The sequence below is a fragment of the Sylvia atricapilla genome, chromosome 9 (assembly GCF_009819655.1).
Source record: "Sylvia atricapilla isolate bSylAtr1 chromosome 9, bSylAtr1.pri, whole genome shotgun sequence".
Taxonomy (NCBI): Eukaryota; Metazoa; Chordata; class Aves; order Passeriformes; family Sylviidae; genus Sylvia; species Sylvia atricapilla.
Window position 1 is genome coordinate 24,026,513 of NC_089148.1, and position 27,586 is coordinate 24,054,098.

A 27,586-nucleotide genomic window follows, 5' to 3' on the forward strand; every position below is an offset into this window, starting at 1 on the left:
TTAGTGAATCTTCCCCATTTTTATTGCTTCAGCACTACTAAGTAATGGCAGGAGTGTCAGAAGCATTGTGAGAGCCCACCATGCAGTCACAGTTCATGTCTGTCATTGCAGACCTGCTTCAGGGATCACGGCTGCAGGAAAACAACATACTCACTAACATCACAGAACTCTGCCATCAATGGGAAATACTGATTCCTGCTCAGCCAGAAAGGCAGCTCTGCCTGGGCCACACGTACAGTATTACAGATAAACTTTGTTATTTCGAAAAAAGACCCCAGAAAATAACAGTGTGATTAACTCTGTAATTGCTTCTAGAGGAAGAGTTCAACTTCTGCTGCCCTGCCTCTATTCTCTTTTTTAATGCCCTGTGGTCAGAGTTGCTGCTGCAGAGCACAGGGTGGTCAGCCGAGGGAGATGCAAAGGCAGAACGCAGGGCAGGGACGTTTGTCACCAGCACTCAGCTGTTCACTCCAGGATGTCAGTGTGACCCTCGGGGCCCGTGGGGAGGTCGATGGCCGAGCTGGGGCAGGTGGCTGCTCCCTCCCTCAGCTGCTGTCCTCAAAGCTGCCACCGCCGCAGGAGTGGAACCTCATGGTGCTCAGGGGGTCTGACACGTACCCTGCAGGGCCAGAGGAGGGAGGGTACTGCTGGCTCAGAGTGCTCCTGCCCTGCAGAGCCAGCACAACAACCTGCCATGCTCCCTGAGCTCGGCAGCCTCTGAGCACCTCACCGTTCTTGTCCACGGCGGGGTACTGGAAATTCCTTCTCATGTCATCCAGGGACAGGCCCTGAGAGTGGGGCTGCACAGTGCTGCAATTTAAACAGGAGCTGTCAGTTTAGGTAAGGCTGATGGCACATCTCCAGACCATGGGAACTTTCTTTCCAGAGTGGAAGGAAAGGACCGTCCCATGAGACATCAGCCTGGGGCCCGACCACAGCAGGTGAGTAAACAAAAAGCAAGAATAAGTCATGGAGTGAGACCACGACCCCCAGGTGTACTGCAGTCAGCTACCCTTCTCAGATAACTGTCCTCAAATACCCCCAAGTTTGGGGCTTCACAACTGTCTCTGGATTGCCATCTTGGAAATGACTCCAGGCATCAATCCAGGGTCATTGACATGTACTTTATGTGCCACTGCTAAAAGGTTCTTGCAAATTCATTTCTCAGGAAAGGAAGATTTGTTGAATTATCTTCCAGTCACAGACCAAGCCCATTGTCCTGCCAACACGTGGCTCATCCCTGATCCTCGAGATGAGAGTTGCTATGTTTGCCCTTGAAATCACTTCTCCCAGAGGAAGGGTGTAATACCTCAGATATTTACTGAACCGTAAAATAATATAGAGCGCACGTGTCTCCCTGCCTTAAAAACCATTACTGTTCTGTAGCTGTGAAATGAGTGACACTCAGCTTTTAGGATGGACCCTGGCAGGAACAGTCCCAGCAATGCTGACTCCCACAGACCTCTGTGAGGCCCTTCCTCACACAGCTGTCTCCTGCCTCTGTACCTGCTGGAAGGCTCTGGCTTCTGTCTGTCTGTCTGTCCCCGTGTCCCTTCCCTTCCCAGTAAGGGCACTTTGACCTTCCCCGCCGCCCTCCCGCCGGCAGCCGGGGCTCTGGGATGGGCACGGCGGTGGCACGGGTGCTGTGGGCCGGTCCCCTCCTGTCCCCAGCGGGCCCGGGGAGCCGCACGCACCCCTGGGCGAAGGCTCGGGCGTTCAGCGCGTACTCCAGCTCGAAGCGGGTGCGCAGCGCGGCCACATGGCTGCGCCCGGGGCCGGCCCTGGCCAGGCAGTCCGAGGACGAGGAGGGCGACAGCGACCCGCTGCTGTTGCTGGACGCTGGAGACATTAACTGCATTAAAAATAATAGAGGTATTATATTATATCTCCAAGGCCTTTCACATCTGTCTCTCATAAGTTGTACCCCACTTTTCCTCTGGCTTTTGCAGCAGCTCCAAAGCCACCCGTGTCCTCAGCTGGGGATGCTGTCCCCGTCCCCACCGGCACTCCCGGCTGCTCGCACACGCACGGATCTCCCCTGCCGGGAGCCGGGGCCTCACCTCAATATTGCACAGACACTCCTCTAACTTCGTGACAACTTCTGAGAACTCCGGTCTCCCCTGCGAACACAACAGGAAAAGCAGGGCCGGGTTAAAAAAGGAAGGGGGCAGGTCTGATGTGGTTGGATTGACACACAGGGAAGGGATGAGCCACAGTCCCCGTCATTTCCCCTCGGAACTCAGTGGCAGAGGTGTCAGTGTCAGGCCGTTTGGGGATCTGATGGAATCGGCAAGTTCAGTGCTGAGCTACAACATGAAGACATGTGCACACACGAGCTGTAACTGCAATTCATCTCGTCTTCCATAACAATTAGATTTGAGCTAATGATGACTGGATCATAAAAATACTATCAATAAATGATTGGCTCTGCTCTCTAGGTTGACCTTCTCTTTGCCCGTGGAGAGGAGTTCAGACACAGCAGCAGCAGAGATGAGCAGTGGACAAGTTCCTGGCCAACCTGCCTCTATGTCCATCCTCCTCCCTCCCCTGTCCAGGAGAGCTGCACTTAATAAAACTAAATGTTTACTTCTCTACTGAGCTCAGCCCTAGGCCTTCTGGCAAATTCTCTGGCTCTAATTAAAGCTCACAAATCCAATTAGCCAATGAAAAATGTTTCTCAGGAGATGTTGCTAATCTTCTAATCACCAGTTTGCCTTTAGAAACAGCTGCTGTCAAAAGTTTCTGGGAAACAGATGTTCAAGTACTTGATAAATAGAAACAGGGACATGGCACACGGGAGCTAGTTTTCAGCTGGGATGAGCCTTGAATGAAATTAAAGACAAATAAAAGGATATATTTACTAATTTGGAGGCATTTCATGACCATCCAGTGAAACCCCTACAGGTATACTCAATTTTCTGCCTATTTTTTCATTAAACTGAGGAGACCTTGTGGAGAACTTTGACCTGTGAACACTCACTGAGCCCCAAAACTCACCATTTTTTTCCATAACAAATGGTAGCAAAACACTTTCAGTAAAGCAAAATAGAGCCTAATAAAGAACAGTAGCAAAAAACCTTTAATAAAAATAGTTTTGACAAGTTTTTGTTCACATCTTGTGCAAAGTTGTGGCCATCCATGGGCTGATTGAACCATCAATTGTTTCATAGTTCTGTCCTGAAGCTCTAAAACACTGGCAAGATGGAGTGGCATTGCAGTCACACTGATGGGTAACAAACTGTGCTGAGACTTTGAAGAAATGGTTTCTCCTTACAGGGGCTGAATGGTGTGGGAATGCTGACAAGACACAGGGTGCTTGCCTACCTCAGTGCTTGCTTTAGTCAGCACTTTAATATGACAGCTGATTAATAAATTTAAAATGAATGTGTGCTACATTCTGTCATTTGCCATTCCTTAAAAAAATCTGAGAGCAGCAAGGAATTTTCTACTCATTCTGTAACAGCTCAAGTCATCATCAGCATTACGCGATTAATTAAGTTTTGTTGAGAGGCTAAATGTTAATTTACTTTCCTGAGTTCCCCAACTCTCCTGTATTTCCTGACACACCCCATTATCTTCCTGGGGGCAGTCTGCAGTGACCCTTCCCATGGACAATGTGAGTTTAGGGGTGTCAGGCAGAACAGTGGGCCCATTTCCCCTCTGCCAGGGCCACTCACCTCAGGACAGGCGTTCCAGCCCCTCATCAGCAGGGCAGAGATGGGCTTGGGGATGGAGTAGCCGATGGGTGGGCGGATGTGGTGGTATGCCATGTCAGCTGCTGCTGCTGCTGCATGGGACACACAGACAGACAGACACCGTCAGCACCCACAGGGACCTGCCAGCACCCAGGAACACCTGTCAGCACCCACAGGGACACCTGCCAGCACCCAGGAACACCCGTCAGCACCCAGGAACACCCGTCAGTGCCCAGGAACACCCCACCCACCACTGAGACATCTGTCAGCACCCAAGAACAACAACCCCAGGAACACCCGTCAATACCCACAGGAACCAGGAACATCCATCAGCACCCAGCCACCCTGATCCCAGGAACACCCCTACCCACTGCCAAGACACCCAGCAGGTATGGATGGGAACCTCCTGCTGAGCCATCCAGCCAATGAATAGAGGAGGTTGGCTGGAGGCTGGAGGCTAAAGGAGGCTTTTGCCATCAGACCAAGGGCAGACTGATGTGCCCATCACCACAGGCCCACCTCTGCTCACAGGTCAGACAGCAGTGAGGGTCTCACTGGCAGAGGGGGCTGAACCCTCCCTCCTCACCTGTGCTGCCTCTGGCCACGTCCTACAGCACTCCTGACCTCTAACAACTCTTGTCAGACATGCAGGGCTCACAATCTCAGGAGTGCAAAGTGCAGCCCTGGAAATGTTGCTCTGCTTTGCTCATCCCCCTTCCTCTCCCAGTTGTGGATGCTGTCCTGAGGCACACCAAGGAGATGTACCAAGGAATGGCTTTGCAATCCCAACAATCACTTGAGAGACAAGACACCCTGCAAGTGGAGTGTCTTGTTCCTAATCCTAGACCTAGACAGGAGAGTTCTGTGCTTTCCACCAAATGCACTGTCAGCACTTAATAACACACTTCAGCAAGACATTGCTTAAAATTACACAGCCTAGCTACTTCTCAAGTTTAGAAGAATTTAAAGTATTAATTCCTTGAGTTCATTAATTCATTAATTCATGAAGTATTAATTACCTGGTTTCAGGTGAGCAAATGGAATTTCCCCAGTCAAGAGCTCCCAGAGGCACAGGGCGTAGCTGAAGACATCGGCTTTGATGGTGTACCTTGTGCACTGGGTGAACACCTCAGGGGCCATCCAGCGCAGGTTCTGCCCCCAGGACACAGCAACCACACATCAGCACTGTTGGCTTCCTCACATGACCACCCATTCCTGTATTTCTTTGTTTTCCTTTGTCTCCTTAGTCCCTGCCTCCAACACTCCATGAAATAATTGGTAATCTGCCAGGAAGAACTTTCACCTGGCTTGCAAGATCTGGTCAGTGTGTCACTGTGCATGACATGTTATGCTTTAGCTTGGTCTCAGTTCCACAGAGCCAGGCTGGGCTGGCTTTAAACATCACAGCAGGGTGAGAACAAAGATAGAACCCCCCTGCTCGAGGTCTGGAGACAACATCATATGGTGTGAGAGATATATACATATCTACCATATAATGGGAATTAACTACTGCTTCAGCTGGCAAAAGTAAAAGCTGACAACAGTTGCACTGGACTGGGGCCTGTTCTTTTTGGGTCCTGCTGCTTCCTGCAGACCCCCAGTTCTGAGGCTGCTTCACAAGTGACCCGTCTCTCCCTGGGGTGACGGGTTCAGGGTGGGTTTTTAGAGTCCTTGTGCTTCTTACTCTCCACCCACACAGTGAGTGCCACTACAGAGGGTTAAAGAGCTGGCTGCCAAGGCCTGGGGTGGCACCACCCATCCTCTGGCACTGCCCACTCCATCCCATCCATCAGCCATCCCACCCCACGTGAACAGTTGGGATGATGTGAACATTCCCAGCTGTGGAGTGGCACACAGGACGCATCTGGGCTCAAACCCACCAAGATAACAACTGGCTTGTAAATCTGACTGTGAGCAATGGCTATTGTGAAGAAAAGAACTGTGAAATTAAGGAACTAGTGCTGAGTAACTAATTCCCTGTTAGAAAAAGAAACCACCTGCCAACAGCATGTGAGTGGGGAAGAATGGATTAAGAATAACTCTTTAGTAAGGAATTGGAGCAATAGAGCTCCAAAGACAGCCTTATAAAGCATTGTTTTCTGTTGCAGATGTCAAATATTCCCTCATCTCTGCTATTAAAGACAGAGGGAAAAATAAAATTAAGACAGAGAAACACTGAGAGACATTAAATACTACACCAGTCCCTCTTTTCCAACAAACGTATTTCCAATGTCTTCTCCTAAACTGTGTTTGCCTGTCTGTTTGATATTAATCATGAGTACAAAACAAGAAACAAACCCCAGGTTGTTTTGTCATGTTGTCTTCATCCAGGGATTGCAGAAATCGAGATTCTGAAACAGAGCAAGAAAAAATACCAATACAGACACACACCTTCCTGTACAAAAGTCCTACATGAGGTACAACTCCACAGGACAATCTCAGTAAGCACATGTTTAGTTTTAGAGAATTTGGGGTTAATTTATATGTGTTTCATAAAAACTCCTTACCTCCAAAATCAGCAACTACGGCGTGACCATCCTCATACAGGAGAATATTGTGACTGGGGAAAAAACAAACTATAGGTAATTGTTTGGTGGCGTATTAAAAATGGTGAAAACGTTACAGTTTTTGGGTAATAGCTAAACATTTGAGTTCAAATCACCTCCTTGGGTAGCTAAATGTCTATAGGTACTTCTCATATTTATGGTTAAAAGTACATGTTACCCCTGAGAGGGGAAACCCACCTCTGACTGATTTGAGTGCAACAAATCCAGGGAGAGACTTTTAGAACTCAGCAACAAAAACACAGAAACAAAATGGAGACTTGGGGAAAGAGCCACAAGCTGCTTTGGCTAGGTCACAAGCAGGTCACTTGTAGATCCTCTGGTTTCCCTGCCCCAGTCACTGCAGCTTCATGGCACGGGGCTGTGGAAGGGCTGAGCAAATCACAACACAAATGTGCAGGGATGTGGACACAACAAAGCTCTCAGGATATTTATCAAATGCTGACTGAGGCAAGAAAATTCAGAAGAGTGAGAAGTGTATGAAAAACTGAAATGAAAAAGAGTTTACGTGAGGAGGGAAAATGGAAGTAATATTGATGGTCTCAACAAAAAGCACAACTTGCTCGTATTAGAGCTGCAGATACAAACAAGAACAGTCAAGTGAGGAACACAAATTTTACCATATAACAGCTCTAGGACAGAAAAAATTTAAGCTCTCCCAAGCAGGAATCCTACAAATCACATGTCTCCAATATTTCCACCTTCACCTAAACCAAATCCTTGGGAAGATAAATTTAATCATAAAAATGTAACCATGACTCTCTTGATTTATATTTGATCTGATTTTAGCTCTCATATGTACCTTCCATCAAAATATTGACGTGATTTTAGTATGACATGTGGAATTGTTTTGAGACCCACACCGTATGCCAAATGAAGATATGAATCAAACACGAGGCTGAACTGGAGAGACTCCTGAAGGCTGTGCCCCAGGCTGGGTGTAGGTACAAGCCATAAAAAGCTACAGACTTTTCTGTGGCCTTTACTCAAATTTGGCCTCTGTCAGTAGGGACAAAAATTATCACCATGTCTCAATGTGAATAAACTGCACTGAGCCCTAGTTTCAACTTCAATTTATTCCAGGATTGTGTGGACTTGAATAAATCCAACCTGACAAGTCAAGACATAATCAAGACCTCGGCTGACAGTTTTTGTGGAGAAGCAGAGAAATCAATTGAAATTCCCCTTCTCTTCACGGCATGCATCAGCCTTTCATAGAATCACAGAATCTCTGAGACTGGAAAAGAAGCCTCCAAGACCTCCAAGATCACAGAGTCCAACCTGTGACCAATCCCCAGCTTGTCCCCAGCCCAGAGCACTGAGTGCCATGTCCAGTTGTTCCTTGGACAGCTCCACCACTGCCCTGGGCAGCCTCTTCCAATCCCTGACCACCCTTTCAGTGAAGAAATTCTCCCTGATGCCCAACCTGAACCTCCCCTGGCCCAAGATCTCCCAACACAGTGCTGAAATGTTCATCTTGGTGCTGAGTGCATTGATGGGCAAACAGCAGGCTCTGGGAGGGTTTGGTCAGTCTGGTACCTCCAGGGAGCACTACAGTTACTGATTTTTCAAGTAAAAAATACACCCCACAGAAACAAGGCTTGGAAAGTGCACATCTTAAAAATGCTGTTATTGCCTCAGGGGCACCTGAAAATTTGAAAACCTCAGATGAAACAGGTATTCTTAAGCTTGTGTTTTGAGAAATACAGCAAGAAAAATCCAAGCTTAACTGAACTGGCAGAAGACTAATACTGAGTCCAGCAGAATCAGAAATTAATTGTCTTCTGCCAAGGTCACACAGGGATTGCAGCAGTGAGAGCAGGCATTGTTCTCTCCATGAAGGAAGAAAACGAGGCAACAACGAGGAGTGTGCAATCATCCTGGCTTTGAGACAGGACACAGCTCTGGGGTATGCCAGGCACGGAGGCTTCTCTCTCCCATGGCAAGTGACAGGCTCAGCATGTCCCTTTCCTAGGGACTTGGGCCATTAAAAGATCCTTCTGCCTTTCACATGCTGTGGGTGTAATGAAAAGCCATGGATATTTTAAGATTTCACAGGGGACATTTCAACAAAGAGGAGTCGCAGGCTCCATCCCCATTACCACCAGGCTGCCATCCTCCCTTTCATCTCCCTCACCAAGCAGCTCTCAGAAGTGTTCACAGATAGTTAGAGTCATCAAAAGGAGGTCACTCGCTCAAAGGCTTCCTCCAGCCATGTTCAGCTGCTGTGGCTTAAATTAAATGGATACTAAAATGGTGTCTCTTTTATTAAAGTGCTATAATCATGGTGGCTGCCATCCCTCACCATGGTGTAAGTAGTAATAAGTTGATGCATGTCACCATTTCTGATGGCTGTCAGAAGTGAAAAGCAAAATAAAACTGCCAATTATTCTTCAAATGGAAGGATAACCCCTTTTCCAGGGTAGAGACACGAAAGATTAACTTTCTTCTCTCTTCTGTCAATCTATATTGCAGGTTTATTTAATGCATTATGTGCAGTGCATTAGATTTCAGAACTCACAAAGGTGGTTATGAATTATGTGAAAATTTAAGGTAAAAACTACGAGGCTCCTGTGAAGCCACTGGCAAAACTTAACACGGAATTTTACTCTTAGTCTTTCTCTTAAGCTGTTGCAAAGATTTTCATCTGGTAATTGTGCCTGTGGGTTGGCTGGGACTCATGCTGCAAACATGACTCCTGCTGTTGCCCTAAACTTTCAGAGGTTGAGCTCTCTCAGCAGCACACATCAATGGCACCAACCAACCCCAGAGCACATTATTTTCTGACCCTCACAAATACCTTCTGTGTGAGTTCTGTGAGGCTCTCCAGCTCTCTGGATAGATGCTGGTTTGGGTTTTCTTTTGTGGAAATCGTGATTTAAAATCCTTCAGTGCAGAACTGTTCTTCTGATGGTCACCAAGGCATGGAGCTGCCCTGTGAGGTCTGAGCCTTGGCTGCCCTGGAGCAGCTCCACAGGCTGCAGAGTCAGGCACAGGGCTCCTGGCTCGTGCCACTGCCTCAAGAGCAGGGCTCTCCCTTGGAAGAACACAGGTGTGTGGCCTAAGGCCTGGGCAGGGATGCAGGGATGTGGAGGAGGCTCAGAGGACAGTGCAGGATGCCATTCCAGCCTGCCTGTCGCTCTCAAGGGCTGACAGAGCTCAGGACCATGTTCTGGCTTTAGAAAAAGGATCATTTTCATCTCCAATCCTGCAATCAGGGCAGCTCAGGTATTTCATCCCCTGTTGCTGAAATATGCACAAGACAGTTTCCATAGCTAGAACAGAAAGAACATCTTTTCCCTTCATGGCTAGAACAGAAAGAACATCTTTTCCCTCCATGGCTAGGACAGAAAGAACAGGCTTTTGTTTTTCTCTCTACAGCTAGAACACAAAGAAGAGGCTTTTCCCTGCAGATACCAGGGCCCCAGTGCTCCCACTGGGATACCACCAAAGAGATGGAGGAGTCTCAGCCCCGTGCAGGATCTCAGCTCCCAGAGGGGAGCAATCAGAGCTGATATTGGCTGTACCAAAGGAGCCAAGCAAACCGAGAGACACCAAACTCAGCGACTGTGGGGAAATATTTACAGTAAAAGAGACAAAGCAAAGGTGACCAAGTGCTCTTTGACAGCAGGTGTTAGGCTGAAACTGAGCATTGGAAAACACGGATTCAGAAAAACAAACAGATGCAGGTTAACACTGGCAGCGACTGCAGCCTTCAAGGACAATCACAGTTCAGCAATTGTGACTTGTTTTTATAAACAAGTTTTTATAAAACCTCTGAGATTATTTTAAATTGAGTGCTAATGAGACACTGGGGTTGCAGGAGACTGCAGGGTGTCCCTGTGGCTTTGAGCTTTCACATTGCCTGAATTTTTAGGTTAAAGATAGAGACTGACCTGTTCAAATCCCGATGTATGATGGGCTGTGTGAGGTTGTGGAGGTACTCCATGCCTTTGGCCACATCTACAGCAATGATTAATTTAGACTGCAGATCAAGAATTCTGTATTTTGTAAAAAAATAAAAGATTACTTGAAGTTAATAGACAGTTGAAAATCGTTCTTATCTGTAAATCATGGAATGTTTAAATTGTTTTACATACATAATCTACGTAAAGTATATCTATATACTGTAAAATAATGCCAATAACAACTTGTTAGTAACTTATTAATTTACCTTGTAACCCAATAAACTGAACCAAAGCTCCATATTTTCTAGTGTGTCCCTTTCACTGCTGTTCTCTGCTGAAATGAGTATTTACATCAGCATAGATTCCCTCAATTCTTCCACATTCTGTGAGCAGGTGGGTGAGGGCAATACCTCTTCTGCTCGTGGAGCAGGGAGAAGAGCGATCCCCCGGAGATGTACTGGGTGACAATGGCAAACTGGCTGGGGTCATCCAGGCAGGCTCCCACGAACTGGATGACACAGGGGTGGTTCAGGCGGCACAGGATGGAGACCTCACGGCAGAACATGTCCACGTCTGACTTGGAGCAGTAGGTGTTGGCTCGGTAACTTACAGCGCACAGGAGGGCAAGCAGAAGGCAAAGGTACCATGAAATACGAGCTTCTGAAACACTGCAGACTAGGGCACTGACAAAGGCTGAAAGACTTACCGTTTGATGGCAACGATTTTATTTCTGCATCGCCCCTTATAGACTTTTCCAAAAGACCCTGAAACAGTGCAAAACAAATAAGCTCAGACATGCTTGTTGTGAACATCAAACATGTGAAGTGAATGCACTTCAGTTCTGGTACCTGAGCCGATAATCTCGTGGAACTCGATCTCAGAGAGCTGGAGGTGGAAATGTGAAGGCAACCCAGCCCGGAGGAGCAGGACATCAGCCTTTTCTGCAAGACAAACACCATCCCACCGTGAAACGTGGGCCAGGGCAGCACCAGCCACAACAGCACTGAACTTCAGAATTCTTGCACAGAGAAAGCTGATTTTTCCCTGTCAATTGAGTGCTGGTCCTGCTCCCTGCTCCAGCAAACCCAGTGACAGACACATCCTGCAGTGCCAAGGCTGCCCTGGGCACTCCTGGCTTTTGCACCTCAGCCATGAGCACTGTCCCTCATTCCCAGACCCTGCCCGTGCTGTGGGATGGCAGCACAGAATTCCTTCCAAGGAGGATTAATTCCTTCCTTCTGTGTAGCCAGTGCTCATTGCTGAGCTAATGAGGCTATTCCAGAGCCTCTTGGTGACATGTGGAATCTGAACTTTGCAACTGAATTTAGTAGTGAAATGTCTTGTTGATCTTTTTAGTTAATGACTATAAAGCTTTTTAGAATATTTCTAAACAGAGCATTTTGATGCTGCTATGTAAAAGATGCAAGGATTTGGTTATATCCAGAGTGAGCATTTAAAGTGGAAAATTGAAAGTACCACAAAAAAAAAAAAAAAAAAAAAAAAAAAAAAAAAAAAAAAAGAAGAGGAAATACCTTAAAATACCTTACAATATTTATCTGAATGTTTCAGCTGTATTTGCTTCAGACTAATACAAATTATTGTTTGACAGAATTTTTCTTATAATTCAGGCATTTCACAGTGTGATTTAAATGATATTTATTTGTATTCACACAGAAGTGGGTATTTCATTAGTGCTATTTTACATCCCAGCCTTTTCTCACAGAAATAAAAAGAAACATATTTTTTAAAGTGAATGAAAACAAGGCAAATACAGAAATTGTCATTATACTGAGCAACAAAACCAAGTATATTGTTTGTTAAAATTAGCCCAGGGAAATGGAACAATGTACATAAAAAGTCCAGGACTAATGAATCCTGTGTAGGGTGACAAACACACTGGGTAAAAGGAAAGTTCATGTTTTCCCTTGCCATTGCAAATACCTTTTGTCATGCTTTTAATCTTCCCTAGAGGGGATGGCACAGACACGTAGGAACCGTCTGAAATAAAGAACAGAGGGAAATGATGGAGTTCAACCACAACCTAAGTGATGGTGCTGATCAATTAATGAGTCAGTGATGCCAGAAGGAATTAAATAATGAAGGGTGAGGGTTCAGATTAAACACACCAACACATTGATGGGAGCTGGCTCGGGCTACAGATCATTTTCCTCACTGTACAGGGGATAGCAGAGTGGGGTGTTGTCTGGCTGCAGCTTCAAAAGGAATCTGTGTATGGCCACAAAATGGTGAGGCCCATGACAATGATTTTATTTGTGCCAGACAGAACTGACTCAAAGCTATCTGACATGGGTGGAGCACTTCCAGAGATTTCAGCAGTCTTTGGATCAGGCCCTTTGAATACAATGATTGCTTAGCCCATACCTCCTCCAGGCTGAGAGTATTCATTGCAGGGGGATTCGTCCTGAGGTCTCTTGTAATGCTTCAGGAGAGTCACGATTGCATCGTGACCTAGCAAAGAAAGAGGAAATACAAGGATTTACAGGTAACTCAAAAGACCTTTTTTTTTTTTTAATGTATTTATACAAAATCGGGATTAAAAAAAATAAAGTAAAACATGTCTATAAAATACGCAAAGACATGGTGATGCTAATCTAGACCTACTGGGATTCTTAATTGTAGAAATATGGGAAATTTCAGCCACTATAAACAAGCATGTTGTTTTCATGAGTCCACCTACTCCTAAAATGCAAGATTGTGGCAAAGGAAAACCCTGCAGCAGAAATCCTGCAATGGAAGCTGCCAATAGTCCTCAGTGGGCCTGACAGGGAAAACCAGTGCCTGTGAACATTCTTTTTGTAGTCCTAACGCAGAGAGGTTTGTACACCTATTGCTGCAGATGGAATCTGCACTTGCCCCTGTCCCTTGCGAGGCACCAGCTGGCAGTGGGGCCTCCTGCTCAGGTGGTTGATGCACAAAACTGCCTGGCAGCATTGAAAATTCTTTCCTGAACCTTTCCAAGGTGAGCTTTCCTTCAGTAATTTCATATGTATTATTTTGCCAATAATCAGGTTTTGAGAAGCCTTGCAAACTCATAGTTTTAATATATTACAGTCACTCTCACAATAAAAGGCACTGCAGGGGAATGTCCCAGAAGCTACAGACTCAGGAACAAGGTGGGAGCTGCTGCCTGCATATGCAGGACAGTAGAACAGGAACCAGGGGAGATGCCTCACTTGGGTCCATATTTGCAAGAATTCAGGATTACTGACTGATCTATGGTTCTTCACAATGCTCAGCAATAAAATGAGAACCCATGTGCATGCCAGAGGAGAACAGCCCTTGCTGCACTGGCTGCATGTCTCCTGTTTTAGCAGCACAGAAACACTCCTCTTTTTGAGTCTGTGCTGTATTAAACTGGTATTTAACAGAGATCTGAGAGGACAAACTGAAGGGCAGGGGTTTGTAACCCTCTGTGCCATTCCCTGGGGTGGGATGGTGGGAGCTCTGCCTGCAGGCACTGGCTGGTGGTTTTGCAGCCTTATCTCCCTCCCATGCTGCTCTCCTTCCTGCAGAGCTCCTGTGGGGTTTGTAGCAGAAACTAGAAAATGGAAATACCTTTCTCATAAGCCCACATCAAGCAGGTCTGCTCATCCTTTTCTCCACTGGACCTGCTGGGATCACAAGCTACAAGATTCATGTCAGCTCCGTTATCCAGCAGGAACTGCACAAGGCGAATGTGGCCGTGGTAGCAAGCGCAGTGCAATCCTGGAACATCAGAGAAGTGTGGGAGCACAGCCGTCAGAACATGGCAGCAGGACTGCAGCAACACTGTAACGTGCAAATTGAGCTCCTCCATAGATACATAAATATGTTGTCAAAAAAATACCTGAGGCAAGAAGTGAAAATTAAACATACAGGCTGCAAGAAGCAATCTATTGCCTCTGCACAATGTGCCACCATTTACTCTGCCACCTGCACACCACATTTCACGACTCTGTGTGTGAGAAAAAGCAAGTGGAGACAAAGGCAGCTGTGTGTAGTGGGGACAGAAAGGTGTGCAGCCCCTCAGACACTACATTCCAGAAGTCAATCTCCTAGCAAAATAATTTCTAACACTATTTAGAAGCTTCAGTGTGGGAGGAGCAGTTTGCACTAGGTTTTGTTACTCATATACACCCTAATGAGCCTGATGCATCCTCACTGAAATCTTATCACTTCTATGTCTCCTGTAAAAATATTGCAGGAAAAGTGCTTTGTCTAAAAGGTACTTGGGTGCTGGAATTACCCTGGAAATCCTGATGGTGTGTGGCTTTCTACTCACTGTATATACCTCATACACAGTGAGTGTGCTGATGTTACCTGTGTGCCCATCTCTCCCCTGATGATTGATGCTTACAACGTTCTGGTCAAGAAGAAACTTGACAAGTTCTATGTTCTTTCCATAGGTGCAAGCACTGCAGATGTAAAGGGAGTGGTGAGTGCTACAGTCCATAGAAGAAGTACTTTGGGTAGCCAAAAATTTACAAAGAATTACACAGATAAAAATGCAGTAAGAAAGGATCATTAGAAATGTGCAAATACATGTTTAATCCACCAGAGCATATTAATTTTTTTATCGTTTCAGTAACATTCTAATTATTGCTGAATCACTGAATTTTGCACCATTGTGCAAACAGCCTGTGTTGCAAAATGCCTCTTAAATAGCCCTTCACAAAATTCCAGCTTGCCAACCACACCGTGTTCTCCCACCTGGTTTCTCATCCACAGTACCTGGCTCCAGCAGACCTCCAGGTGAACAAGCTCTGACCTCAGCTCCCAAACTGGGCAAGGAGAGGAACCAGGTGCTGGTGACCCTGATTTTCACAGCCTGGGTCTGCCTCTTGCTTCATGCCCTGTCATGTATCCCATGACACAAACTCACTCTCCCTGCGCAGCTCCCTGCTCGCTCTGCCCCTCACCTGGCTGCTGGGCAGACTTTTGTGATTTTGGGTGTTGTGCTGCACACACGTGTAAATGGAGCCCTGCTGAGGATGGTGTTTGAACCCCTCACCTGTGGAAAGCTGTTTCACTGAAGATATTTTCTTTAGCGAGACTTTCTGTTCCTGAGAGCTGGATTATTTCCTTGACAACTTCAAACTTCCCATTGTAACAGGCACTAGGAGGAAGCCAGTACAGAGGTGTCAGCAAACCCAAGCCTCAAAGCCTCCCCAGAGCCCCAAACCTGCCCAGCAGCTGCTCGGGGGCACTCACAGGTGCAGAGGAGTGTCTCCATAGATATTCACCACATGGGGCTGCACTTCAAAGCTGCTCTGCAGTAAGAACTTCACAATATCATGGTGCCCAAATCGAGAGCAGAAGTGCAGAGGCACATGATCCTCGTTGTCCTGAGCATTCACTGCCAGTTACCCAGAAAGAGACCACAGAGAAGATTTTATCCTTAACACAGTGTGCCTGGGATTGTTTCAGATATTTAATAGAATTTTATGTGCTGTGTCTATGCATCTTGAAACCTCCTGGAAAAAAATATTTGTGGATGTATTTGTTTACATTTGAAATTTCTGTGATCTTTTGTGCATCAAATGCTCATGGCTCTGTGCCATCTGCAGGGCACTGTCAAGGTGATTTTCTGAACTTGGGGCATGACTGCTTTCTTCCAGCTGCAAACTTACTGAGTCTTTTGACTAAGCTTTCCATGAAGGAATTGTGAGTTACAAATGACACTTTAAAAAAGCAGTTTTGAAGCAAAAATAAGATAATAACAACTTCAACTGGGAACGTCCAGGCAGCACAGAACTGCTGGCATCTACCAGCAGCAGCAAAATACTCCAAGGGCAGTTGCACAGAGTGTCCCTGGGGCATCTGCAGATGGGAATGTGGGAGACTGGCAGCTGTTATGGGGCACATCCATGCCAGGGATGCTGCCTGCTCACGGGACAATTGCTGTGGCTTTGGGCTGACTAACTCACATCATCTTAAAAGAAACAGCTCAAGTCTGTGACCCCAATTACTGGTCTGCACTGAGCAGTGACAGATTTATTCACATTCTTTTCCCAGTTCCTTTCATTCCTGGGTACTAAAGACTTTTCCTCTGCTGCTGCATTTACAGCAAGTTTCAAAGTGTGCTGCTTTAAGAGCAAAAGGCTTCCCGCTTCCAGGCTCTCTTTTTTTTTTTTTTTTTTTTTTTTTTTTTTTTTTTTTTTTTTTTTTTTTTTTTTTTTCCTGTGCTGAAGATTCTGAGTTTAAAGAAAAGGACCTGAAATGGTGCCCCAGATTCTTTCCTTTTGGAATAAACTCTCTAACAGAGAGCAAGCCTCCCACTGCCTTGTCCTGATGAGAGAACGTGTCTTTTTCCCCTCCTTTGTTACGGTTCTATCAGCTCGGTGCACACACACGGAGGCTGAAACACCCTGAGCTCACTACTGAAAACAGCACACACAGACCTGACCATGCTGCTCCCCTCCATGCCTTTTCTCTGCATGAGGAGGATGTGTGATTGCAGGCAGGACCCACAAAGAACATGGTAAATTGATGTATTAAAGAGCAGTACATTTCCAAGCAATGTGCTGTTACTTCTCAAAAAACATTTCAATCTCTTACTCTGAGGATAAGAAATTAAATTTTTAAAAATTGAAATTTGCTCAGTATTTCACAGAATCATAGAATGGCCTGGGTTGGAAGGGGCTCTGATCTTTAAGGTCCCTCTCTGTGTGCAGGGACACCTCCCACTGTCCCAGGCTGCTCCAAGCCCAATGTCCAGCCTGGCTTGGGACACTTCCAGGGCTCCAGGGGCAGCCCCAGCTGCTCTGGGCAGCTGTGCCAGCCCTGCCCACCCTGCCAGGGGAGAATATTTCCTGGTGTCTAATCTAACCCCACGCTCTGTCAGTGTGAAGCCATTCCCCTTGTCCTGGCGCTCCAGGCCCTTGCTCTCTCTCCACCTTTCTTTAAGGCTCCTTTCAGGTACAGGTAAGAATCTCTGCACTGATAATCACAACATGCCTGAGATGTGACCTCTGAGTTGTGACATTAGTGTGCCTCTGTGCTATGGGCACACCTGTGGCACACCTGAGTCAGGCTGGAGGGTGGCACACTTTGTGCCTTCAGTGTTACTGAAACAGCAAAAGCAGAGGGAGCAGAGCAAGAGGAAGAACCAGCAGAACCACCAGCCGCACACTGACAAAAGTCACAGCAGAAAACACTTTAAATATTATATTCATGCAGAGTATAAGCAATGAAGTGCAATGTCCCAGCCCCAGGGACATCACTGTGAGGCCACCTGGATAAAGAACTCCCAAAAAGCCCAAAATGTGCTCAGAGACTTTCGTACCTGTCCAGCCTATCAAGTCCTCACACAGGCAATTTCTCAGACAGAAAATGGCTCACAGTGAAGAGCGGGAAGCCTGTGCAGCATCACAAATCATGTGCTAAAATATCCCCATTTCTGTGGAATTTTGACCTCCATGTGAATTATTTTAAATTACTTGCTGCATAATTCTGACCTAACCCCCTTCTCCTGTAGCCCATTCACCAGTTCTCTGTGCATTTGAGTCACTTTGACCACAGATCTCCACCACACGGCCACATGTTCCCTGCCTGGATCAATCCCATGCCTGGCATAAATAATGAGCCACCTCTGAATATTAATCTTAATTTTGTTTTCTGCCCGTTTTTTGACTCTTCCTTATTACTGAAAATAGAGCCAACGTGAGATGACAAACCAGCATACTTCACCAAGGAAACTCTCCAATTGCTGCTTTCTTGTTTCAGTTGTCCGAAGATGACACACAGACACACATACAAGGAGTATGTGTTAGGAAGCTAAGACTCCCTCTAGAAAACACGTTAAAGATGATTTTTAAATATCTCTTCTTACCATCAGCTTTGCTTCCCTCTTCCATCAAAAGCTTTGTGATGTTGAGAAAGCCTTTGGCAGCAGCCAGATGGAGAGGTCTGTCCCCAACTTCTCCACTGGCGTTCACATCGGCTCCAAACTTCAGTAAGAGGTGGGTTACCTAAATATTTAATTGAGGTTAATTAAAATACCACATGAAAATAAAACTTCGAGAAAACCAGATACAGTATTGCATTGGGTAACACTATATGTGTGCACCTCTGTAAAGTTAAAACAGGGAGAAGGGATTCAATAGAAAACTAATTCTTAAGTTACATGCCCATAAAAGTATTAAAATTCTCAAAAGCAAGCGCACATTCATTCTGATAAACATTCTCTCTGGTGAAGGGACACCAGCCCCGTTTGTCTGAACACAGGGGGGAAATGGGCCACTGAATAACAGAACCAATATGATTCCAACAGAAGCTGTTTATTGTTCACATTACATGGCAGATACCGATTCTATGTCTGCTGTCCACCTGGCTTACACCTCTGGGTTGGCTGAGCTTCTTTGGGTTCCTGAGGCAGGCCCATCCTCCAGGACATCCAGCTGGTCAGTGTCCATCCTCACCTTGTGCTTCCCCTATCCAGAGTTTACATTTTTTGCAGACATTTTCTCAGGCTCTCTGTTCTTATTTTTGATCCTGTTGTTTTCTCAGTGACCTTGACAGATCCCTGAGAGCTTTGATAATCTTACTCACACCAGTTTGGCTGGAGCACCAGGACAGCCTGTCACACAGCTGTGACACTGCCCCATCTGAACGGCCCAGCAGCACATCTGAGGAGCACCCAGGTGCCCCAAGGAGCGGTGTGGAAGTCCCAGTTACCTGCTCGTGGCCGCAGTAGGCAGCGATGTGCAGCGGGGTGAAGAATACGGCGTCCTGCACGTTCACATAGGCCCCGTGCTGCAGCAGGATATCCACAGCCTGCCAGGAGAACAGCGGGACATGCCACTTCAGAGCACCAGACATATATTATATCTGCTCAGCTGGTGAAACAGGTAAAAAACCTCACGCCTCCAGTTCAAAAAGAGGCAAACGGCCCCAAACAAAGGAGTTGTAAAGGTGCAGAGCTGTGTACAGCATGTGAAAGTGATTAACTTACAGTACTTGAACTGAACACTGAATGTCACTGATGCTTTATAAACGAGCCTGAAAACCAGTATGCCACTAAAAAAACCCTAATTTATGAAGTATGAGGCGCAGAAACGGCTGTCTGCATATTCTCAGAACAACCTTTAATTTTCTTTTAGCCATTATGAACAAAGAACTGTAAACATATCGGAGTTTTTAGAAGTGAAAAAGCCACACAAAATGAAAGATCCTTTTAAATTCAAATGTGCGAAGGTAAATCCTCAAACAAGGAAAGATTTCTTTGTATTTCAGAAGATAAGAGCTCTTTGGCTTCAATAAATAACCCTAAGTGTTTTCTTTCAAACTTCTACTTTTTTTTTGGTCCTTCAGGAGCACCGTGTGTTTCTGGAAAGCTGCAAACTCCCAAGAACTGCCTTGCTGCACAGCTGCCAGAATGAATGAAACCACTTTGGATTCTACACTGAGGGCTGCTCGTCCTGCTGAAGTTCCAGGGAGTCTTTGGGCACACGAAGGGCCTGGGCTAGGGGCTCCTTCAGGAGCTCTGCACATCAGTCTGGTGGGTGCAGACTTTTCAATGCTGTGATGGTGAAGAATATTTGACTATTGCCTTGATTTTTCAGCCTTCTGATGTTTACATTTCCTACTGGAGCTTTCTCAGGCATTATAATATAAATGAAGAGTGATGTTTTGTAAGTCAGGCATTCCTTTCCAGGGGGAAGGAGAAAATTGATGGACTTCTAGGTTGGCCAGTGGGGTCAGAGAGGTGTTAACCTCATCCCCCAATCCCTGATCAAACTCCAGAGACTGTATAAGTTGAGATCCCAAAAATAAACTTCTTTCTTTCTCGTTCTCACAACTGGATGGTGTGAGTGTCCCTCTTCCCGTGTCCACCTGGTGACACTGGACCCTGAGGCAGCACAGGGCAGGGGTGGGAGTGCAGGGCTGAGCAGGATGGGGCAGTGGCAGCTCCTGCCCAGTGCCTGCCCACGGAGAGCCCTGGAGGATGCCAGCCCATGCCAGCTGGGGTGATGCTCTCTGTCTGTCACCTGCTCTCAGCTGAGATCCCAAATCATGGCAAATGTGCAGAGCAAGGACACTCAGTTCAGTTATGCAACTCTCCAGGGCTCAGAGAACACAAACTCTTCCAAGCAACATCAGCTCACAGGGATTGGTTCTTTACACAATTTCAATTATTCTTTTTTCATAGGATGGCCTGAAGATGTTTTCTGTATCAAGTCTGTGCCCTGATATATGTGAATGTGCCCATTTCCCATTAGTTTTAACCATTTTTCTGTGACATCAGCTATGATTTCTCCTGGAGGCAGCACTGTGGGGCCAAGTCTGATTGTTGCCATGGGTGGAGGTTCTGCACCCTCCTGGAATGCTCTCAGTGCTGTGTCACTCTCACTGTGATGCCCTCACCCCCTAATGTACAGCCACAATTTCCCTTGCTAAATGTCACGTGGCTTGGCATCCTTTTGCTGTGGATCCTTTCACTGCCAATCGCAAAAAAAGCATTTCACTACATAATAAAAATCTTCAGAAAGATCTCTGAGAGAAGAGATCTCTGGAGAAGCTGTTGGCTCTGCTATCAGCCAAAGGACAGCTCAGCATCAGGCACTCACTGCATGGGTGGGAACATGCTCAGACAAAAATAAAAACCACACTCTATTATTTAGTTAACACAACTGATTCCCTCCACTGTGTTTCCCATGTCTGGGCAATTTTCAATATCTTGGTGGGCCAGAGGTGGGAACACAGAGCCAGCCAGGGATTTAATGGTTTGGTGGCTTTCAAATGATTTGTCTAAGACATTTTTCAGCACACTACCATGATAAAACTGAAGCTGTGGCTGTTGTCTCTGAAAAGAGATGTTTGGGCCTGTAGCTTTTACACCAATGTGACTGAAATGTCTTTGGATCAGCCTGATTTTAATTTAGCCATGAACTGTGAGGCAGTAACACATTCAGGGACGTGACCATAACTCCAATTCTCCTTAAACTCCTTGGGAGCTGGAACTCAAAGTTTAGATTCATCTAGAGGCTTTCAAGGTGGATCTTCATGATGAAAAAACTGTGTTGAGTGATCTGGATCTGTCCCTGATGAACATAAAACTGGATGGATTTTGACACATTTTGCAGGCTGTAGCAATGGCAGCTGTGCTTGCTGCTTTGTGATCTCCTGATAAATAGAATTTTGTGTGCTGTACTAAGCAAACTCCACTCAAGTGTAAATGATGAGAGGGGTACAGAGACAGGCTTGATAGTCTCTCAGACAAGATATCTTTCTAGGAAAGAAAAAAGGAGTCTTAGAAAGCACTGAAAGCTGTCAGAGGCATCACAAGTAGGAGGCTTTGCTGGAGGGACAAGCAAGGATAGAAATACTTCAGAAACTAAGATGAAAAACAGAGAGATTTTTATCCTCAGGAGACAGACAGTGAAGGTGAAGCTTGTAACCCAGGGGACATTCCCAGGCTGCAGAGAAAGCAGCTGGGTGGGCTGGTCAGAGGCAGCCAGCAGCATCCCAGAGGGGATCACAGCCTGCAGAGCAACTGGGGCTAATGCTTCCCTTCTCCTTGTACAACCAAATGTTATCTCAAAGCAATACTTTAGACAACTTGCACAATAGTTTAACTTCGCAATTTTTCTTAAAATTCCCTTACGAAAGGTTTTTCAGAAGTTTTTTGAACACTTGAGTCAACAATGTTCACTTCAAAGACAATTAATTAAGCCACTCTAAAAGTTAGGAGCCAACAAAAAACCCCATGAGACAGACATAAAGACTTTGTGTTTTGGAAAAGGGCAAGGAATAAAGGCTCATCCCTATAAGGGGGGGTTGAAAAAATTATTCCATGTTTCCATAAATATTAATGAAATTCTGGGCAAAACAAGCTACTTTATCTGGCAGAGGAACTTCGAAGCTGACTGAAAATTTCACAGCTATGTAAAGAAGGAAGGCAAGAGCTTGGACTATAAATCCTTGGCTCCCAGAGCAGCAGATGAACCAAATGAGTTATGTGGAGTCCCACTCCATTTATGGAGATGCTTCTGAAACAGAGCTCATCATTCCCAAGAAAAAATAAGGAACCTTTCAATACTACCAACAGTTTATTTCTTACTAGTCAATAGACCCATCCTTGTTGGGTTGTGAGCACCATAACTTGCCCATAACCTCAGCAGCAGCTCAGGGCATGGGAGCAAGGGCAGGTCTGCCTTTGGCATTTACAGCAAAAGATGTTTTAGATATTACTTGAAAACCCAGAGTGCTCAGAGAAGGCCACTTTGTACTGTCCACAGAAGAGACATTAAATACGTGTGAATGAGACCATCCCAGAGTCAGGGCTCAGGGTAACAGCTCCACCATCGTTCTGCACAGATCTATCAGAATCCAAGAATCATCAAGGTTGGAAAAGACCTCCAAGACCTATCAAATCCAACCTTTGATCTGTGTCCTTTGTGCATATTTGTTCAGTGTAAAAATACATGCACAGATACGATTTCCCCAAAATGCAGGAAAAAATACTAAAATCCAGCTGTACTTAACCAGTTCCGAATTTTGTTTTGAAATACATCAACGTAAACCAGAATGACCTACCACTATGAGCCCTCCCCTGTTTCAGCCAAGGACAGACAGACAGGCAGACAGACAGACAGACAGACAGACCGACCTGGTGGTGGCCGGCGATGGTGGCGACGTGCAGCGCTGTCAGTGCCCCGTACCCGACCTGCTGGATGTCAGCCCCGCCATGCAGCAGCGCTGTCAGCAGCTCCACGTTGTCCTGAGAACACGGATTGGACCCCCTCAGTGCTGAGACACGGCCCCACGGCTGTGGGGAGCAGCCCCATCTCGGGCCCTGGGCTGCGACAGAGAGGGACTGGCCCTGGGGCTCACAGTGCCACCAGAGGCTGCGGAAACTGTCCCCGGCACCAGACCTGCTTCTCTTCTGCTCTACTGAACCCTGGATGGTAAAAAAGTCTGTGTCCTGATTTTACGGTGGCACCGAACAACTCTTTTGTCTTGAGCTGGAAACTGGATGTCTCCATGGGTAATTCCAAAGCAATAGTCTACCCCATGGATGACACTACACAGGCACGTGCTGTGATTCCTCTGCATGGGCTCTTTTCCTATGCACCACAAATGTGAAATTTATATTTGCACCCAAAATAATGACTACAGAGCTCATCTAGACAGTTCAGACAAATCAGTTGCTCACTTCTGATTTCCTGTCATCAATTCTACTTAAAATAATTTACCTTGTAAGCTGCCAAGTGCAGAGCTGTAAATCCATTTCTCGTTAGTCTGGATGGGCGCAGCCCTTTCAGCATGAGAGTTCTGATGTGTGATTTGTTGCCTTTAGAGGTAAAGGTAAAGGAAAAAAGTCAGGAAAAAACATGCAGATGAGGTAAGAAGCTCCTGTGTGAGTTCGAAAGCAGAGAGATAGATATCTCAACTGGTGACCTGAGGGAAGTAATAAAATATATCTTTTGAAATGTGGAAATGAGGTTGATGGGAATATCTCGTTGGCCAGATTAGTTGTGGGTCTGGCCATGTACCAGCTCATTGTTCACACTTTAATGAGGATTTGGTGAGGGTAGCTGAGCCTCTAGAGAAGCAAACTCCTCCTTTAACGTCCAGACCATGCTGCAGAGAGCTCCACGAACCAGAAGGTGCTTCTGGAACCTCTGGTTCCTCAGTCACTGATCTCCTTTGCCATGCCAGAACCAGAGCACTGCTCTCCCCACACAGGACATCCTTACAAGGATGCTCATTTTGAGGAGTGCTGATGTGGGCCCATTTATGTGGTCCAGGCAAATAGCTTTGCTCTGTCCTTTTTGATGCACAAGGAATAAAGACATAAATTCAATATATTCATCTGCCTTCTGAATGCTTGGACAGTAACCAAGGACAATGTCAGATCTAGTAGCTCTTTGCCCTCCTCCAAGTGTTCATAGGACTAGTAATTAGAATGTGTTTTCTTAAACTTCCTCTCAGCAATCCCAACTGCTCTGATGTTCCCATGTATTGATGTCACCTTTGGATAGGATCTTGCACTCAAAAATGACAAGTAAGATCCACTCATTTTTCAGTGTGCAGGATCAGATTGTTCCTCATGGTGAACATCTAACTACGGTTGATAAAATCATTTCTGCATGCCATTAGTGAGTGCTTTGCAGAGCTGAAACCTCAGGGTAAAAGTCTCTTTGCCTCTCTCAGCCAATTTCTGCTGAAAATGGTAAAATGAGAGCAAAGCAAGTGCATGAACTAATGACTTGGTGTGGATAACAGAGCAGCTGTGTGGATCCAAGTGGAAAATCCCTCCATTAGTATGTTTTTATGAGCATCCCAGAACACATGTTGCCCTCTTCCCTTGTGTATTCTGATCTGCTGTCTGGAAAAGCCCCATCAGCTGATGTTTGTCACTAAAGCATTTCAGTTATTCTTCTTTTAATCAATGTGAAATAAAATACAGATATTTTCATTACAGTAGAAAAGGTGGTGGTGTGAGTATAGCAAAGTGATGCTACAACAAGGTCCCTGTCCTGGAGCCTGAGCCATGGACAGAATCCAGAAATGTGGAGCCAGAAATGCCCTGTGGTGAATTTGGATTAACAGCTGCACACAGCAGCAACTCTGGATGAGCTGAAAACCTGAAGTAAATCATGCTGCATCACCAAGCAGAACTCTCTCAGACTGAGGAATCAGCTCTTGTGAGGTTCTGTGTAACTCGCTTCATCCCTCTGGCAGTGCAGGTTAGAGTGGGGCTGGCAGTGCTCCTCCAGCCGAGAAATTCCCTGGAAGCAGAGTCCTGCTGGCAGCCACAACAGGTCAGTGACTGTCCCAGGGGTTCCCTGCAGGTACTGTCCTGCTGGCACCCACAACATGTCACTGACTCTCCCCTGTCCCAGGGGTTCCCTGCAGGTCCAGTCCTGCTGGCAGCCACAACATGTCACTGACTGTCCCCTGTCCCAGGGGTTCCCTGCAGGTCCAGTCCTGCTGGCAGCCAGAACAGGTCAGTGGCTGTCCCAGGGGTGCCCCTGTCCCCACACCTACCCCCACACACGCAGCACAGGTGCAGCAGCGACAGCCCGCTCTCCGTGCGGTAATTCAGGTTCACTTTGCAGAAGGCTTCGTCGGAGCTGAAAAAGGCATTTTACAGATGGTTACTTCCTTCATCTTTCAGCAGAGCTTCTTGCACGTGGGAAACATTTAAAAGAGAAATCTCAATGTAATTTTTTTGAGACATGAGGCTGAATTGATTTCCAGTTTACAGTCTGTAAATCTAGAATTACTTTACTGCTATAAAGTTCAGCGGTCCAGATTTATTGTTTTCTGAGAATTCCTGCTATGCAATCACAATATATACTTTCTAAATTTATCTAAACTAGGAGAAGAGGAAAAACTCTTTAAAAATATAAACAATCCATACAAACTCAGCTTCCGTATTAATGCAATAATAACTAAGAAGTATTTTTAAAATGTGTGTATTGATCTGAAAATGGTGAGTAGAACATGCATAGAGCAGGGGCCGTCTTGCTAAATGAAAATAATAACCAGGAAAAGCCTGTCAAAAAGTGAGTGTATACTCCCCAAATGAGATCTTGGGGACAGTGATCACTGTGCTTGCTTACAGGTTGTTAAATGACACAATATTTGGACATCTTTTTGTCATGGAGCCTGGCGAGTTTCCTCCAGCACAGAATGATTTGTGACTGATCCATCAAACACTCTAAGTAATTACATTTATTGGAAACTGAATACACCTACAGTTAATATTTCTTTGGAGAATCTCGATTTTGGCCTGCCCACAGAAGTTTGGGATTTTCCATTCAGTACCAGCCCACCCATGACCCTGATTTTGCAGAACACGGATTTGTGTAACTGTAAACCCACCCTGAGGGAGGAGCAACCATTAAAGATATTTAACAAGGTTACAATAAAAAAAAAAAAAAAATCAATACTTTTCTCAGCTCATTTCCAGTCTGTGAGCTGGGAGTTGGCTGCACTGGAGCTCTGCAGGGAATGAACACGTCGGTGTGTCCCCAGTTGGGTGAGCCTCCATGTGAGCATGTGCTGTCCTGAGAAAACCAGGACAATTCTGACCTTGAATCCATTACTTTTGTGTCTGCTTACACTGGTAAACTTCAGCAATGTTTCTGGCTGCAGAAACACATCAGCAAAACTGAAAAGTGCACACCAAAATCAGACACTGTACTAGAAGTAATTATTTTACAGAAGTATATAGGTGTGTGTTGTAAAATATTGGCATTAATAATCAGCAGCCACTAATTTTGGTGCTCTGCTGTGGGGTTCTGCCCAGCACTGTGATGACATATTCCCAAAAATAGACATGAGGAACATACATTCCTACATGAGAAACTCTGTCCATATAAAACACCTGAAACTGAAAATACTGTTTTACAGCAAATAATAATTTGAAAGAAATCGATGAACAGATCCACAGAATATTTTACCTGAAAACATGCTTTAACTCGGCCAGCTCCTTTTCCTTGATTTGCAGGTCGTCCTCCAAGCGCTCCGTGACTGTGGCATAGGATTCACTGACTTTCTTCTTCCATTCATCTACAATAAAAACTCTTAATTGATAAAACACTGCAAAGCACAAAAATCATCATGTCCCAGTAGCCGAAACACTTGATTTTTAAACATCAATTGTACAATTTCATATATATGTCTATTAAAGTTTAAAATATTACAGCTATGAAATTGTTCCTGCTGCAGCCAATGCAGAAAAATACACAAGAATTTCAGAGACAGTGGGTATGTATGAACCCTTACCAGAAATATTTTAATATTAAATAGTATTCAAGAGAAAACCTAAAGCTCAGGTTACATTTGTTAGCTCTTTTTCCTCAACAGACATGCAGCAGAAAAAGGTTGGAGATTTAAAGGTTCTTCTCATGAAGTATGAGTTAAATCAACATAGTATAAAAGTCATTATGATCTTATACGATTGCCCAAATAAATTCAGTTCAGTAGCTTTTCTGGCTTTTTTGTCTCCTTTCACAGCCTGTATCTGGGCTAAGTCAAGAACAATACCTGAGCCTTGGACTCAAGAGTAAAGCAGGAATGAGTTATCTCCTGAAATACCATTTGCTCCTTGCCGATGGATGGATGGCACATTGCCTGTAAAAAAGTGACATTAGTTACCCGTGCAAGTCTGGGTTGGTCTAGATTTATAATTTCCCATTTGTCCAATATATCTTCTTTGTTTCAGCAAAGTTCTTGCAGTAATATGATTCCCTGTTCAGGGGCAGTGACAGTCCTGCTGAAAAATACTTGTGATAGTCTCTGGCTAAAAATAAACCCTGTGCCAAGAGGAATGTCATGCAACAATAGCGTGGAGAGAAACAGCTTGTGCTGTCCCCTGGGCTAAAGTCACAGGAACACCCACTCAGCCTGCCCAAAAATCTCCTGTTCATTCCACACCAACACTTGCCTCGATCTGTTGAACACT

General features: G+C 45.5%; 1 protein-coding gene across 1 annotated transcript; it reads right to left on the minus strand.

The window, feature by feature from the left end:
- Positions 1–27,446, minus strand: TNNI3K (TNNI3 interacting kinase). The gene is made up of 25 exons (XM_066325299.1): positions 27,280–27,446; positions 26,583–26,691; positions 25,162–25,247; positions 23,364–23,461; positions 22,778–22,888; positions 18,844–18,942; positions 17,999–18,137; positions 15,379–15,523; positions 15,179–15,283; positions 14,488–14,582; positions 13,744–13,893; positions 12,550–12,636; positions 12,109–12,165; positions 11,016–11,108; positions 10,874–10,931; positions 10,578–10,772; positions 10,156–10,260; positions 6,203–6,255; positions 5,994–6,046; positions 4,715–4,847; positions 3,678–3,787; positions 2,061–2,120; positions 1,695–1,852; positions 731–828; positions 1–619 (listed from the first exon to the last, which is right to left on the minus strand). Exons 1-25 carry the CDS (start codon positions 27,317–27,319, stop codon positions 546–548), a joined length of 2,511 nt encoding a protein of 836 aa, XP_066181396.1. The 5' UTR covers positions 27,320–27,446; the 3' UTR covers positions 1–545.
- Between the last annotated feature and the right edge of the window lie 140 nt (positions 27,447–27,586).